This window comes from Dipodomys spectabilis, unplaced genomic scaffold (assembly GCF_019054845.1).
Source record: "Dipodomys spectabilis isolate Male_0828 unplaced genomic scaffold, ASM1905484v1 ptg000108l, whole genome shotgun sequence".
In the NCBI taxonomy this organism is placed as follows: Eukaryota; Metazoa; Chordata; class Mammalia; order Rodentia; family Heteromyidae; genus Dipodomys; species Dipodomys spectabilis.
In genome coordinates this window covers 4343427-4359869 of record NW_024870785.1, presented here as the reverse complement: position 1 = coordinate 4359869, position 16443 = coordinate 4343427, and the positions used below count along the sequence as shown (strand labels likewise).

The 16443-nt window shown below is 51.6% G+C and overlaps 1 protein-coding gene across 2 annotated transcripts; it reads left to right on the top strand.

Annotated features, from left to right (window-relative positions):
• Positions 1-9: 9 nt before the first annotated feature.
• Rmdn3 (regulator of microtubule dynamics 3) lies at positions 10-16443 on the top strand. Of its 2 annotated transcripts, XM_042687825.1 has the most exons (13): positions 10-32; positions 234-425; positions 2825-3017; positions 4342-4485; positions 9936-10224; positions 11183-11285; positions 13310-13370; positions 14906-14981; positions 15139-15216; positions 15407-15505; positions 15651-15704; positions 15797-15877; positions 16338-16443. In XM_042687825.1, the coding sequence occupies exons 2-13, from the start codon at positions 239-241 to the stop codon at positions 16389-16391; spliced, it is 1419 nt and encodes a 472-aa protein (XP_042543759.1). In that variant the 5' UTR covers positions 10-32; positions 234-238; the 3' UTR covers positions 16392-16443. The 2 variants fall into 2 exon arrangements, with proteins under 2 accessions (XP_042543759.1, XP_042543760.1); XM_042687826.1 differs by lacking the exons at positions 10-32; positions 234-425 and having other exon boundaries at positions 2938-3021; positions 4346-4485.

Genomic DNA, 16443 nt, shown 5'->3' with positions numbered 1-16443 from the left:
GCGGCGGCTGCCGTGGTGGCTGGCGGCCGGGTACGGGTTTGCCTGGTCTCCCGGCGGTCCGGGGCGGCCGCGGGGGGCGCGGGGGAGGCCTGGCGGGGTCCCGGGCCTGGCGGCGGTCGGGGCCGGGGCCGCGCGGGGTGGAGGCCGGCGGGGGCCGCGGCGCGGGAGGCGGGCGGCCCGGGGCCCGGCGGGCCCCGCTCACCGCCGTCCCCTCCCGGCGTGCCCGTGCAGGTGCGCCATGTCTAGACTGGGGGTCCTGGGCGGCGCCCGCGCCGGACTGGGGCTGCTGCTGGGCACCGCCGCCGGCCTCGGCTTCCTGTGCCTCTTCTACGGCCAGCGGTGGCGACGGACCCAGCGCCATGGCCGGAGCCAGAGCCTGCCCAGCTCCCTGGACCACGCGCCGACGCCGGAGTCCGGCCGCCAAGGTGAGGCGGGGGCCGCGGCGTGCAGCCGGCCCCGCGGGAGGCGGCGGGGCGGCAGGAAAGCCCGCTCCGGGTCCCCAGGGAAGAGGACGGAACAACTGGGGCGCTGTCGGTGTTAGCCCTGGCCGCAGCGAGCGACCCCCACAGGTCTCGCAGGCAGTGAAGCACGAGGCTCACGTCTTGAATTAGGTGCTAGACTTGGGAGTTGGGACACCCATCCGACGTTGCTGCTGCTTTCCTAATCTTTACGAGCAAACAGATTCAGAGGGATTGTGTAACTTCTCTGAGGTGGTCACAGAGGTGGCAAGGTTGGGTCTTGTCCCCTGGTCCAGTGTAGGCACGCTACACGGCGTGGTGTGGCCTCAGCTGCAGTGGGTTGTGCCTTTTGCTTCCTAACACCTGCAGGTTTACTCCTCCGACCAAATCATCTAGGGTTTGCTGAAGCCATTGCTCCTAGATGATCTCATTTCATGTTAATTGGAAATGAGTGTGTCCTCTAGCTACCTGTTTTAGGAGTTTCGGAAGATTCTTCCCGGAGTTAATCACGTCTGATTGCAGCAGGCTGTTAGCCTTTGCCATGGTGACGACATGGTATGGCAGGTGTGCGGTCTTTCTGTGTATTCATTTGTAATTTTTTTAAGAAGTGGTCTACTGGGGGCTGGGAAGGTGGCTCAGTGGTAGAGCGCTTGCCTCGCATGCATGAGGCCCTGGGTTCGATTCCTCAGCACCACATAAGCAAAAAGAAAAAAAGCCGGAAGTGGCGCTGTGGCTCAAGTGGTAGAGCGCTAGCCTTGAGCTGAAGAGCTGAGGGACAGCGCCCAGGCCCAGAGTTCAGGCCCCACAACCGGACCCAAAAAAAAAAAGAAGTGGTCTACTGAGGTTGGGGGAAAGTGGCCACATTTCCATCTTTCTTGCTCTACTTTTTTTTTTTTTTTTTGCCAGTCATGGGGCTTGAACACAGCGCCTGTCCCTGAGCTTCTTTTGCTCAAGGCTAAGACTCTACCATTGAGCCACAACGCCACTTCTGGCTTTTTCCGTTTATGTGATACTGAGGAATCGAACCTAGGGCTTCATGCATGCTAGGCAAGCAGTCTGTTATGAAGCCACATTCCTAGCCATTGCTTACATTCTTGAACACTGTTGGAAATGTACTGTGGTTGGGCCAAATTACCCATAACGGAGGAAGTTATGCTGCATGTTCTGTTTCTGCCTTGACTGTGCATTCTTCAGCTCACGTCACTGTTAGGACACACATAGAGCCCAGTTCAGGTAGGATGGGGATGAGCTTCTGGGGTCTGACGGGGCTTTTTCCAGTGCTGCTCCTTTTCCTTTTTCCTGTCCCTGATATAACCGAATGAAGTTCTCAAGAGAAGTGGAGTTTCCTTTACTATTTGTGAAGTGAGATCAGAATTTGACGGAATTGATGGGCTCAAACTGGTAAATCTTAGCTTTTCTTTCAGGAGGTTGAGGTCTGCAGATTGTAACTCAAAGTTAGCTGAGGTGGAAAGTTCAGGAGACACTTAATTCTAGGTAACCAGCAAAAAGTCAAAAGTGGAGCTGTAGTTCCAATGCTAGACTGTCTGTCTTGAGTTCAAGCCTCAATTAGAAAGGAAAAAGAATTTGAAGTTGGGCAGGAGGCTGAGATCTGAGTATCACAGGATGAAGTCAGCCCTGACAAGCAAGTCCATGAAGCTTTTTTTTTCCCCCTACCAGTACTGGGGCCTGAACTCAGGGCCCAGGCACTGTTTCTGAGTTGCTTTTGTTCAAGGCTAGCACTCTACCATTTGAGCCACAATGCCTTTTCCATTTTATGGGGTGCTAATGAATCGAACCCAGGGCTTCAAGCATGGTAGGCAAGCACTTCCACTAAACCACATTCCCAGCCACTCCATGAGACTCTTATCTGCAGTTGACCATCAAAAGCTGGAAATTGACCTGTGGCTCAAGAGTGTTAGTCTCGAACACAAAAGTTCAGGGACAACTTCAAGGCCCTTAGTTCAAGCTCTAGGACCAGCGCATGCGTGAATACACACACACACACACACACACACACTTGAGTACCCTGTTTTACTGCCTGGTTTGGGCACTCTAATGTTACTCCTGGGCGGCTCTCTTGCCTTCTGGGCATTGCATCCTGCAAGCATTTTACATTATCTGTGGTGTGCAGCGTGACTTCAGAGCTGTACAGCGAGCAATTCTCAGAGAAGATTGGAACCTTAGTGTTTTTCTGGTTACTTGGAACTTGTTATCACAAATTGTGCTCTTGAGTATACGGTATCTGAGCCTCAGGGTTGTCTCTATAAATTGAACTCCAGTGAAAAAGGAGTATTCTAGAATTGTAGGTGTGAGAACTCCCCAGTGTATCTCATGGGTATCTGTGTCTCCTGTCCCCTGTCCTTCAGTGATACGGTCACGAGCCATCCCAGGGGAGGCTGGAGATGCTGCGGTGCTGCCCAGCCTTCCACAGGAAGGGCAGGAGAAGGTGCTGGACCGCCTGGACTTCGTGCTGACTAGTCTTGTGGCACTGCGGCGGGAGGTGGAGGAGTTGAGAAGCAGCCTGCAAGGGCTTGCTGGGGAGATTGTTGGGGAGGTCCGGTGAGTAGTGCAGCTTCCTCCCTGTTATTCCTCCCCCTATCCCCTCCTCTTCCTTCCACCAATGCTTTTTCCATGGTTTGGGGCTTTGCTGTCTTTTTTTTTCTGTTAGTCCTCAGGCTTGAACTCAGGACCCGAGCAATGTCGTTGAGATTCTTTTGCTCAAGGCTAGCACTGTACCACTTGAGCCACAGCGCCACTTCTGGCTTCTTCTGTTTATGTGATGCTGAGGAACCCAGGGCTTCATGCATGCTAGGCAAGCTCTCTGCCACTAAGCCACATTTCCAGCTCTTGCTGTCTTTCTGTAAGAAAGAAGACAGGGTGTGTGTGTGTGTGTGTTTGTGTGTGTGTGTGTGTGTGTGTGTGTGTGTGTGTATGTACGTACTAGGGCTTGAACTCAGGCCTGGTGCTCAAGGCTAGAGCTCTACCACTTGAGCCATAAGCTCCTTTTTCAGCTTCTTTTGTCAGTTAATTGAGATGAGTCTCGTGGACTTTCTTGCCTGGGCTGGCTTTGAACTGCTATCTTTGGATCTCAGCCTCCTGATTACAGGCCTGAGCTACTGGCACCCAGCTCCCAGCTGGAAAGCCAGATCTATAGTTTCTGACTTAATGTTGGAGGAAGCTGCTGTTTGGCTCCTTATCTTGTACCAGCTCCTGGTTGTTGGTCTGTTTTACCAGATGGAACTCCTTGTTCTGCCCAATCTAGTTGGCCAAGCTGCCTGTGCCCGGGGGGATGCTTTGTGCTCTCCTGACGGTGGAGACCAGAGGCTTTTTTGGCCTCTGACTGTTTTGGCTCCTTTCTTATTTTCTTATTTTATTGTTATTTTAGAGGTGATGTACAGCAGGGTTACCTTTGCACATGTCAGGTGTGAGTACATTTATTTCCTTGTGGTTATGTTTCCTTGTCATCCCCTCCCTCCCATCTCTGCCCATGAGTTGTTTGGTTCACTTTCCACGCTGCTGCGCTCTTCCGTCCCCCGACCTTCCCTAGATGTGCATGTGCATACACCGTGTAGAGGGGAAAGAATACAGTCATCTAAAAAGACAAATTAAGAAGCAGTCCTTCGTTTCCTTATCTTTGGAGATTAGTTCAGGGTTCAGTGTGTATATTATATACAGATGAAAAGGTGCTTGGGTGTTACAATTTGGTGCTCTTCTCTTTTGGTCTCCATGTAAGTGGGTGTCTAGGATCCTGTGTACTATGCCATATCCCATTGCGTTTTAAATCTGACTTCTGCATATTGCGGAGAGCAGGTGTCTTGGCTCCTTTAGTGAGGGGGAGCAGTCAGAGTGAGGGGAAAGGCAGCTGATGAAGCCTGTGTTCCAGATGGCACATGGAAGAGCACCAGCGAGTGGCTCGGCGGCGCAGGCTCCCATTTGCGCGGGAGAGGAGTGACTCCACCGGCTCCAGCTCCATCTACTTCACAGCCTCCTCAGGAGCCGCGCTCACGGACGCCGAGAGCGAAGGGGGGTGAGTCATCTGCCCGCAGGCAGGCGGGGCTGCAGGCAGCTGTGTTGGCCAAAGTAGTATTTGTCGGTGGGAAATTCAGAGTAAGCCGCTGTAAATGATCAGGGTGTGAGTAAATCAGCTGAAGTAGCACCTATATATGTCATTCAGACAACTAGAAACGTTAGCAATGGTGCATGTGTTATTTTCCATGTCACTTTTGTTGTTTGTTCTGTTTATTTGAGAGAGAGCCTCACGCATAGACCAGCCTGGCATTTTTTTTTTTTTTTTTTTTTTTTGTAGGTCATGGTGTTGAGCTCTGCTGTCCCTGAGCTGTTTTGCTTAAGGCTAGCATTGTGTCCCTTTAAGATAAAGCGTTATTTCAGGTTTTCTGGTAATTCTCTCCAGGCTGGCTTTGAGCCGTGATCCTCAGATCTCAGCTCCTTGAGTACCTAGAATTATAGGTGTGAGCCACCAATGCCTAGCTAACAGCCTGGCTTTGAACTTACTATGTCACCCAGCCTGCTCTCAAACTCGTGTTTCTTTTGCCTTAGCCTCTCTAAGGAAAGGCAGATGAGAGCTGACACAGTTACTTTCATTGGATGTGAGGAAAACAATGTACACTTTGGCTGGGCGCATCTCGGCTGTCTCCACAGCTTGGCTATTGTGAATAGTGCAGCAGTGAACCTGGATGTTCCCATGTCTTTACCATATCCTGACTTGTAATGACCTGGGTAGGAGTGCTGTGGCTGGGATGTAGGGAAGTTCTACGTGGAGTTTTTTGAGGAACCTCCCAACTGCCTTACAGAGTGGTTATACTAGTTTAGTTCACATTCCCACCAGTGCAATAGGGTTCCTTTTCCCCTACATCCCAGCCAATATTTATTGATGTGTACATCCACAATGTTGGCTAATCCAACTGGGGTGAGATGGAATCTCGAGTTGTGTTAATTTCCTTTATGATCAGGGATAGTAAACATTTCTTCATGTGTTTCCTTGCCATTCTTCTTCTGAAATCTCTCTAGCTCCTTTGCCCACTTACTGATTGGTTTATTAGTTTGGAGCGGTTTATTTTGAGCTCCTTGTATATTTTGTATAGTAGGCCTCTGTCGGATGTATTGCTGGTAAGGCTCTTCTCCCAGTCTGTTGGTTGTCTTTTCTAGTTTAGTAACTATGTCCTTTGCTGTATGCACTGCTTCTTACTGAGCGGCCCCTATCCAAAACAGGTGAAGTCTTGATAAAGAATCTTTGGTCCTTTCTTTGTTACTCTGTTGCCTGGGCCGTCAGACCCCTAGTATCTACACAGTCATGAGTGAGCAGAGGCTGGGAATGTGGCTTAGTGGTAGAGTGCTTGCCTAGCATGCATGAAGCCCTGGATTCAATTCCTCAGTACCACATAAAGCCAGAAAGTATGCTGTGGCTCAAGTGGTAGAGTACTAGCCTTGAGCAAAAGAAGCTCAGGGACAGTGTCCAGGCCCTGAGTTCAAACCCCAGGACTGGCAACAAAACAAAACACAACAACAACAAAAAAAACCTAGCAGAAATGGTTGCTTATTAACATACTTTATCTAGAGCTTTGGGCCCGAGACACTTCCTTAGCCTATGTCTGAGGAGTGGGCAAAAGTAGAACAATCATTTGATGATTGTGGATGTCAAAGTTTAAGGTAGTAGTGGGCAAAGATGATGTTCCAGTTCTAGGTACCAGGTACTGTGCTGCATGTTTGTGATCTCAGCACTGGACAGTGTGTTCAAGGCCAGTCCACACTGTTTGAAAACAAAAACACATTAAAATCTCTGGCATCAGCGAGAGCCAGTGTAGGAACTAAACTGCTTGCTGCTTAGGTTGCTTGCTCAGTCTTCAAAGGCCACAAGGAGTGTGTGCTTGTGGGTAGGGATGGGGTGGGCAGCCAGCTGTGGTGCCTAAAGTGTAGCTAGCGTTGCTAGTTACAGCTCCAGCAGGTGCAGCCATGACCCCGCCTGCGGCACCTAAATACTGGTGTGGTGCAAGACTGCTTTCCCAGCGGCTATCTGGGGCAGTGGCACGGAGAGTCTTCATCTTGACAGCTGCCATATAGGTCAAGGGGAGATTCGGGAGGAGACCACAGGCTGAAATGGCTTCATGCATTTGGGCTGTGGGGAGGGGAGCGCTTCATTTAAGGATGGAGGGAAGAGATCGACGGTCCTGGTCCACTGGAAGCTGATTTCCCCAGTTCTGAAATTGGCTGTGGCAGAGGCGGGACCATTGTGCAGCTTGTAAGCTTGGTCCCTCATTCAGCCTTACGTCCAACAGAGCTTGCCTGACCGCGGCTGACCTGAGGAAGGGGTGGTAGGGAGGGAGACCCCCACAGGGGCCCCAGAGACGCCCGAGAAGGCCAGAGCCAGCCTACCTGCCTGTGGGATCCGCATGGGACTCCAGGGCCTCTGCCCTCTCAGGCAAGCCCCACCTCAGTGCGAAGTCCCTCCCTCCCTCCCTCCCCGCCTCCCTAACTCCTGAGCCTCTCAGGGTCACTCCTGGTCATCCCTGAATGCCCAGGCTCAGCCCCTTTGATGGGGCCTGGGGGTTGACAGAAACCTGCTCTTCAGGAGGAGGAGACACAGCACACAGTGGGGCGGCGCTGTCTTCTGCTCTGGGAACATAAATTATGTTCCTCTTGATTGCCTGCAAGTCCCAAGGGCCTGTTCCAAAGAACCTGCTAGTCCCTGACCTTAGCCTGGGGCTTGTTAAGCAAACAGCCCCTCCCTCCTCGGTGGATGTCCACTAGCTGGGAAAGGCGCAAGGTGAGAGGTGGCGCAGGAATTCCCAGCTGGTGGGGCAGGAGCTCGGGTGGGGGTGAGGGGCAAAGTGCTCCGGCTAGCCATGCTGGAGCCCAGTGCTTCCCAGGGCTCTGCCAGCTCTCACTCTACAAGGCTCCTCCTCACCTCGGCTGCTCCTCTGGCTTTGGCCTTTAGCCTTGGGGGCAGGATACCACTAAGGCTCTCTCCTCCTGGCTCTGCTCCAGCGGGTGAGGGCGTTGCTCCCTCCCCGGGAATGCCAGAGGCAGAGCCGAAGGAGACCAGCTCAGCTCAGCGCACCAGATAAATCACTTATAAACCACTTATTCCTCAGCTGGGGAAGGCCGCCCTCCTCCTTCGGGCAGGAACTGTCCAAGCCTCAGACTCAGGTGGTTTTCCCCAGGGTGTCCCTGTGTGAAACCTTAGGCCACCTTCCTCTGTCCCTTTGATTTCTGAACTGTTTACAGCAAATTGCTATGAGAAATACACTTTGATGACCTCTTTAAAGACCAGTACAAGTTCTTGGAGATGTTTCAGGGACCTTTTTCAGATTGACAAGCTCCTGGAGGAAGCAGCTTAAACCATGCTTGATCTAGGGGCAGAATCTGCTGTCACGTGGCTCCCCCTGGACACCACCCGCTGTCATCTCTGGCTCCCGCCGCCAGGGACCTCAGCCTGTTCCCCTGGCCTTTGGCCCTCCCCGCCCATCTGCTTAGCACCGCCTCCTGTCATCTTCCCTCCCGAGAGCAGAAGGTTTACCCCAACAGCCGCCGCGCCTTCTCTGTGCCATTTATAACGTCATACATGGGCCATACAAAGTTGACTATTAATAGCCATGGGCCACGGGCAGCTGAAGAGAGGCAGGAAGCACACATCTGTCCCAGCATGTCCCCAGTGGTTTTTTATCATAGAGGTGACGTGCAGAGTCAGGTAAAGAGCACATTTCTTTCTGGATAATGTCACTCCTTCCCTCACTGTCTCCCAGTTTTCCCTTCCATCTCCACCCACAAGTTGTATAGTTTATTTTCAACGTAGCGTCTGGTGAGTACCACCGCTGCACCTGTTCACCCTCTGCCCCTCCATTTCTGCGCCTCCCCTTGCCTTCGCAGCTCTACCACCTGAGCCACAGCACCACTTGCAGCTTTTGCTTATGTGGTGCTGAGGAATCAAACCCAAGGCCTCATGCATGCAAGGCAAGCGCTCTACCACTGAGCCACCTTCCCAGCCCCACATCCCCTCACCTTCTCAAAGACAGATAAATGAACAAACAAGACACAAAACCAGCAACAAAGAAAAAAACTCGTTTCCGTTTCCTGGAGTTCATTTCGATTTGTATTTTGGACGATGAGAGGCACACAGGTATGTGCCTTTGTGTTCCTCTCCTGAGCATCCTCATTTGGTCCCACTGTGTGCAGGTGCCTAGAGTCCTGCATCGTTTATTAAGTCCCTGTGTATTTTAGATCTCGTTTCCACACTTGGGAGAAAATATGGACTGTCTCTCTGCTCTTGGCTTACCTTACTTAACGTGATTTGTTCTAGTTCCATTTCCCTGCAAAGACATATTATTTCTAATGGCACATCCTTTATGGCCGGGGATGATGAGCATTTTGTGTTGCTTTTTGCCATTCTTAGCTCCTTTGCCCATTTAATGATTGGCTTATTAGGCATGGGAGGGGTTAGTTTCTTGAGTTCCTGTATATATTATATGCTTGATCCAATGTATTGCTGGTGAACCTCTTCTCCCAGTCTGCTGGCTGTCTTTCTAGTTTAGTAACTATGTACTTTGCTGTGCAGAAAATTTTTTTTTTTGGGTCTGGTCGTGGGGCCTGAACTCTGGGCCTGGGCGCTGTCCCTCAGCTCTTCAGCTTAGGGCTCGCGTGCTACCACTTGAGCCATAGCACCACTTCTGGCTTTTCCTGTTTATGTGGTACTGAGCAATCGAACCCAGGGCTTCATGCATGCTAGGCAAGCACTCCACCACTAAGCTACATTCCCAGCCCCTTGGGTTGACTTCTAAACTTTTGATTCTCAGATCTTAGCCTCTTGAGTACCTGGGTTTACAGGTATGAGCCACTAGCAACAAGTTCTTTTTGTTTTTTGCCAGTCATGGGATTTGTGCTTGGGCTGGGCGCTGTCAGATCTTTTGCTCAAAGGTAGTGCTCTACCACTTGGCACCACAGCTCCACCTTCTGGTTTTCTGGTGATTAACTGGTGGTGAGTCTCACGGGGACTTTTCTGCCTACCTGGCTTCAAACTGATCCTCATATTTCAGCCTCTTGAATAGCTAGGATCACAGGTGTGTGTTGCCGCTCCTTGGCTCTTTCTTTTTTTGAAGTATCTCACAATATAGCCCAGATTGGTCTTTTTTTGGTCATTGGGCTTGAACTCTGGGCTTGGGTGCTATCCCTGAGCTCTTCAGTTCAAGGCAAGCACTCTACCCCTTGAGCCACAGCACCACTTCGGCTTTTTTTATGTGGTGCCGAGGAATCGAATCCAGGGCCTCAGGCATGCAAGGCAAGCACTTTACCACTGAGCCACCTTCCCAGCCCCAGCATTGTCTCTCTTGAAGACTAGCCCTAAGTGATGAGATTTTTACTTGGACAACAATGCTGAGTCCTTCTTTGTGCACAAAGGGCAGACAGATGGGGCTTTGAACAGAGAGGTTCCCTTCTGTAAGCCTGCCATTTACAATTCTCCGCCAGTTACACCACTGCCAATGCCGAGTCCGACTACGAGCACGACTCTGACAAGGAGAGCGAGGACGAGGAAGACGAAGCGAGCTGTGAGACCGTGAAAATGGGGAGAAAAGAGTCTTTGGACTTGGAGACAGAGGCAGCTTCAAAACCAGTGTCTGGCTCCCCGGAGGCCGAAGCCGCGGCCTCCGGCCCTGAGGAGGTGCGGCTGCTCCTGCAGCAGGCAGATGAGCTGCACCAGGGCAGCACGCAGAGCAAGCGCGACGGCTTCCAGCTGCTGCTCAACAACAAGCTGGCGGTGAGCCTGCCCTCTCTCCTCCGTCCTCCCCCTCCCCATGTGGCTCCTGCCTCCTTGCTCCTGCAGGGCAGCATGGGAAGGGAAGTGGGGATGGGATCGTGGGTTCTGTATGTGCCCAGACCTCAGGCGACGTGTCCCACCGGCCCCAGGCGGCTCCTCCATGCCCGCGGAACTTCCCAGAGCTGCTCCTGTATGTCGGAGGATGTGGGAGGGACAGACATTTCCATCTGCCCATCATCTCTTTTCTTGAGGCAGAGCCTTGCTTACTGATTGTCACAAACGACCATCTTACAAGTCAACCACAAAATGTGTGCTTACCCTCCCCAGAACTACAATTTGCCTTTTTTTGTAGTGTCACTCTTTGTTTGGGGAAGGGGGCCTTGGGTGCTGACTAGAGTTGTTCTGCTCTAGTGCTTTACCACTTGAGCCCCAGCTCTGCTCCCAGCTTTTTGTGCTTAACTGAGGATTAGTCTTAGAATTTCCCTGTCCAGGTTGCTTTGAACGGTGATGCTCAGGTCTCAGCCTCCTGCGTAGTTAGGATCATAGGTGTGAGCCATCAGTGCATGGCCTGTGTCACACTTGTGTGTATGTGTCTGCACCAGCACACAGGTACTAGAGCTTGAACTCACTCTGGGTGATGTCCCTTAGCCTTTCCACCACTTGAGCCACACCTCCAAAAGTTGCGTATTTTTCCTGTGTCTGGAGGGCATCTGCTGGGCCTCGCATCTTGGAGTTGACCTTTCCTCCTGGCAGAATTAGGACAGAATGTCCTCACCCTGCATTGTGCAAACTGCTGGCTACAGATGCCATGAGTTAGCTGGAGGTTGCACACTGTGGCGTAGGAAGGCCATGTGCAGGAGTTGGCCTTGTGTCAGTTTTAAAGCTAATCTAGGACGAGGGGAAGGCCAGGCCCTCATTCTTCATGGCTGAGGGTCCTGCCTTTCTGTTTGGTCTGCAGTATGGAAGCCATCAGGACTTTCTCTGGCGCCTGGCCCGGGCCTACAGTGACATGTGTGAGCTCACTGATGAAGTGAGTGAGAAGAAGTCGTATGCCCTTGGTGGTAAGTACCTGTGGCGGAGGCCCAGCCAGATGCCAGCTGTCTGGGCAGTGTGGCTGTTCTCAGCATGGTGGACTGCTTACCTAGGATGTGCTGGGCCCTGGATTCACCCTCAAAGAAAAAGCAGCAGCAGCAGCAGCAGCCTGCTTCTCTGCGTGTTGCTCTAACACAGGAGGACATTTTTCATACTCATGTCATGGTAGGATTAAAGTTTTTTCCCGTCGTCACGGGGCTTGAACCTCTGGGCCTAGGTGCTGTTCCTCAGCTCACTTTCAGGTTTCTGGTGGTTTATTGAAGATAAGAGTCTCACAGACTTTCCTGCCTTGGCTGGCTTTGAACTGTGATCCTCAGATCTCAGCCTCCTGAGTAGCTAGGATGACAGGTCTGAGCCACCAGCGTCTGGCCTAGGACTAATCTTTGATTCTTACTGCCTGTCTTCTGAAACATTAGAAATCCAGCTGAGCTGGAGCCTACGCGGCGGGTGTTCTGAGTGTAGAGTCCTTATTATGCACGGTGACAAGCATTTGGGTGATTGCTGTCACTTCTTAGGTCCCTGCCCTCGAGGGTGGGGTGGGCCTGGGCTCAGCCTGGCCTCTGTCATGTGGTCATGTAAACTTGTTATCAAGCAGCCCTGCCTACACAGAAGATTCCAGATAACCAGCAAAATATAGCCTGGAAATGTGGCTGATGAGGTAGAGCAATTAGCCATGAGCAAATTAAGGGAGAGTGTGAGGCTCCAGTTCACACCCTAGTACCAGACAAAGTATCTCCAGTATGTAACACTGCCCAGTCACCCCTGGACACATCTGCTGCCAGGCACCGGAAGGAATGACCCGAAGGGAGCCGATTCCCTGCTCTGAGCTTTGAATTAGACAGTAATTCGAGAACATTTCGAGAAATACAGGTCATTCCTCCAACAAAATGCTCTGGGGGTTTGATTTTGTGGGAACCCATGGATAGTGGATGAGGCCATAACAGAGCAGAGGTGGGCCGCTTCACAGGTGCTGGTGGACAAGGCGTCCGTATGGCGGTGAATGGTGGTAGAATCAGTGTGAGCCTGGCCACAGCAGTGCACATGAAGGAGGGGGCAGTGTAGGGTGTGTGTGTGTAAGAGGCTCTGGCAGGCTCCACAGTGATGCTGGAGGTTCAGTGCTGTAGGCAGTGTGTGTTTTCAAGATAGCAAAGGCTGTAGTTGCAGGTTTTTGGAGCTGGTGACTGACAGGTTGTAGCATGCTGCACTCCTCACTGGATCTTGTTGCTTTGCAGCCTACTGCCCCAACCCACTCAACGCTCCTCCACTTAACTGCTCTGCAGTGTATTTTCTGTGACAAGTGGACACCACTCGAGTTGTTAGGAGCTTTCATGCGTCTCAACTTGGCTCCTCTGTCCATCTTGCCAAGCAAAACCAGGAATATCTAAAATTTTATGCAAAATAGTGTTCCCCAGAGAATAAAGTTTGCAGGGGGATAGTTCCTATTGGTTTTTATGTTTGAAATGCTAACATTTGTTTCAAGTACATTAGGTGAACATGAACTGAGTGAGGTAGTGTATGCCTATAAAGCTCAGTACTTGGAACGTGAAGGCCGGAGGATCTTAACTTTGAGGTCAGTATAGGCTATAGGTAACAAGAGTGTAAAAGAATAAAGCTCAAGTGCTGACAAAGGTGTGTTCAAGTTCACAAACTGTTTGCAAAGAAGTCTCAACTTGGGTTAGGCTTGGTCATTCTTAGGTGCTAGTGGTACACACCTGGAACCCTAGCGACTCGGGAGGCTGAGGTTTTTGAGGGTCACCGTTTGAAGTTGGCCCGGGCAGGAAAGTGCATGAGACTCTTAACTACCACTTAGCCACCAAAAAGCCAGAAGTGTAGCCATGGGGTGAAGTGGTTGAACACCAGCCTTCAGCAATAAAGTGCCCAGGACCCAAGTTCAGCCCTAGGACCAGCAGAGGGGAAAAAAGTCTTCCTCTAGTGCTTCTGGGAAATGTGAATGGGAGGTCATGTCAACACCGGCTCTTCCTTTTCCTTCCAGGGAAAGAAGAAGCAGAGGCTGCTCTGGAGAAGGGGGACGAGAGTGCTGAAAGTCACCAGTGGTGAGTGACAGCACCCCTGGAGAACCGGTGGGGGCCAGCGCAGCGCCTGCTCTCTCTGCCAGGGGAGAGCGCTCTCATCTGAGTTTCCGCACACCACCAGCTCCTACCCATCAGAAGGCCAGTGAGGAGTGCGGCACCTCTGAAGTCATGCTAGCCACTGAACGTGGAGGCTTCTGGGGGAGGGCGCTCACTCCGGCCCTGCACGGGCTCTTCTCCAGCTATGGTCTGTGGCTAGTGATGGACGTTGGCTTCTTTGCTTGGTTTGCATGGGGGAGCAGCGTGAGCTCGCCCTCAAGAAAGCTGTGGGGGTTTTGTGGTCTCCCGGGCCCTGCTTTCTGCAGCTTAGGTTTAGGTTACTTCAGTTCTCTGCGAGGCTTCTCCCCAGGAGGCATGTTAAGTCCTAGGAAGTCCAGTTTCCCTTTAGCTGTTAGGTGTTCCTAGGAGCAACCATTTCAGGAACCACATGGGAAAACAATCTGGGCTTGATAGATGCTTACCTAATGTCACTTTTGCTTCTCGGAAATGGCAGTGGTAAAGTGTGGTCAGGTTCCGGCTGGCCTGAGAATTGAATTCCTCCCACCAGGTAGTTTACTACTTAGCTACGTTCCCAGTACTTTTTTTGTCAGTTGTGGGGCTTGAACTCTTGTGGGCCTGTGCGCTGTCCCTCAGCTCTTCAGCTCAAGGCTAGAGCTCTACCATTTGAGCTACAGCGCCACTTCTAGTAGTTTATTGGAGATGAGTTTCATGGACTTTCCTGGCTGGGCTGGCTTCAAACTGTGATCCTCAGATCTCAGCCTCCTGAGTAGCTAGGATTGCAGGTGTGAGCCACTGGCGCCCGGCCGTTCCCAGTTCTTTAAACGTTTTTTACATAGGCCTTACGAAGTTGCATGAGCTGAGCCTGAACTTTTGTGACTAAGACCACCATGTCCAGCGGCTTTTTCTTTTAAGTGGTGCTGAGGATGGGGGTGGAGTTCGGTGCTTCACATGTGCTAGGCAAGTGCTGTGCCCCGATAAGGTTTTATGAAGGCATTTCAGGAGGTGGCTGGCTTGTGCCCCTGGCAGGGAGGGCATGGAGAGAAGTGCAATTGGTTCAGGTTAAAACATTTCCTGGAGCCTCCCACCCACGGTGAGCCGTGAGCACGGCCTCCCACCCCGGTGAGCCGTGTGCATGCTGTCCCTAGTCTTGGCACAACCAGCTTCTCAGGTCTCTCATACTTGTGCAAGACTTCACTACTGATCCACATCTTTACGTTTTAGAACCTAGGGCCCCATGCATGCTTGGCAGGTACTCTGCCACTTGAGCGACACTCCTCTGCATTTCCAAATCTTCATGACAACCTGTGGCTACTGTTATGGGAAAAGGGACATTTGGACTGAGACCTTGCCTGTGGGTGGAGCAAGTGTTTTTTTTCCCGCTGGGGGGCAGGAGTTTTTTTTTTTTTTTTTTTGGCAGGTGGTGAGTATGAGGGGCAGCTGGGCCTCGCAGGGATGCTGCCCCAGTGCTGGCCCTCAGCTGGCTGCTGCTTCCCCTGTAGGTTTGCAGTGCTTTGTGGTCAGCTGGCTGAGCATGAGGGCATCCAGAGACGCATCCAGAGTGGCTTTAGCTTCAAGGTGAGCGCAGGCTCCTCCTCCCCTCAGGGGCTAACCCAGGCACCCTGCTCTCCCTCTCCCTTGCTTAGAATGGCTTTCTCACATCCTCAGCATCTTGTTCATGAAGCTCTCTCTTCCTGAGACACTCTGCACTCACGTTGGTTTTCTTTTCTCTCAGGAACACATTGACAAAGCCATCGCTCTGCAGCCAGAGAACCCCAGGGCTCACTTCCTTCTTGGCAGGTGGTGCTACCAGGTGAGGCAATACAGGGCCACGCAATAGTCCTGCCTGCTCACTCACGCCTGACCCCTCCCCATCATTTTTTGAGATAGGGTTCCACTCTGTGATCCAGGCTGACTTTTCTCCTCCCTGAGGGCTGGGATGGAAGGTGTGAGCACCAAGCCTGCCTATTGTTCTTATTCACACTTTAATCTTTTGGTGACAGGTCTCTCATTTAAGCTGGCTAGAAAAAAAAACTGCAACAGCCTTGTTTGAAAGTCCTCTTAGTGCCAGTGTGCAGGACGCCCTGCAGAGCTTCCTGAAGGTACTGGGGACGGGCGGGCGGGCAGCAGTCAGAAATGCCAGGGTAACCTTGCTCTTCCTAAGGACATTGAATTTACTGGGACCCTTAAATATGGAAACAACGAGAACTTACTAAGAAATGGACTCACAAAATTTCTTCCTCCAAGGCTGAAGAACTACGGCCAGGATTTTCCAAAGCAGGAAGAGTGTATATTTCTAAGGTAAACATGAAGATACCCATCTTAGAAACATTTTCTCTGAGAATGAGACAACCTCGGACAGTGCGTGTACCCTGATTGTCCTCTCTCCTCAGTGCTATAGGGAATTAGGAAAAAACTCCGAAGCTAGAAGGTGGATGAAGCTGGCCTTGGAGTTGCCTGACGTCACTAAAGAGGTAAGAATTCCTTGAAGAGGTAAGAATTCCTTGAAGGAAGAGTCTTGAATGTACAACTTAGACAGGTTCACCCCCATGCTGGGCCTGGCAATACTTTTTTGGGGGTCTGGTCATGGGGCCTGAACTCTGGGCCTGGCGCTGTCTCTCAGCTCTTCAGCTCAAGGCTAGCGCTCTACCACTTGAGCCACAGCGCCACTTCGGGCTTTTTTCTTTTTGCTTATGTGGTGCTGAGAATGGAACCCAGGGCCTCAGGCATGCAAGGCAAGCGCTCTACCACGGAGCCGCCTTCCCAGCCCCCCTGGCAATACTTTTTCAGGAAGGATTTTACCCTTTTGCATGGTGTTTCAATCATCTTCAGGACGTCCTTGGAAACTAGGGACTGTAGATAAACTGTTGAGGAACCAAAGCAAAGGCTAGTTCTGGTTTTCAGGATTGGATTTGTTCTCTTTGTCTTCCCTAGGATTCAGCTTTCCAGAAGGACCTGGAAGAACTGGCAGTTATTTTAGGAGAATAATCTCACACTTCATGGCTTTCAGATGACTTAAGGGACCACGACTTAAAGGGGG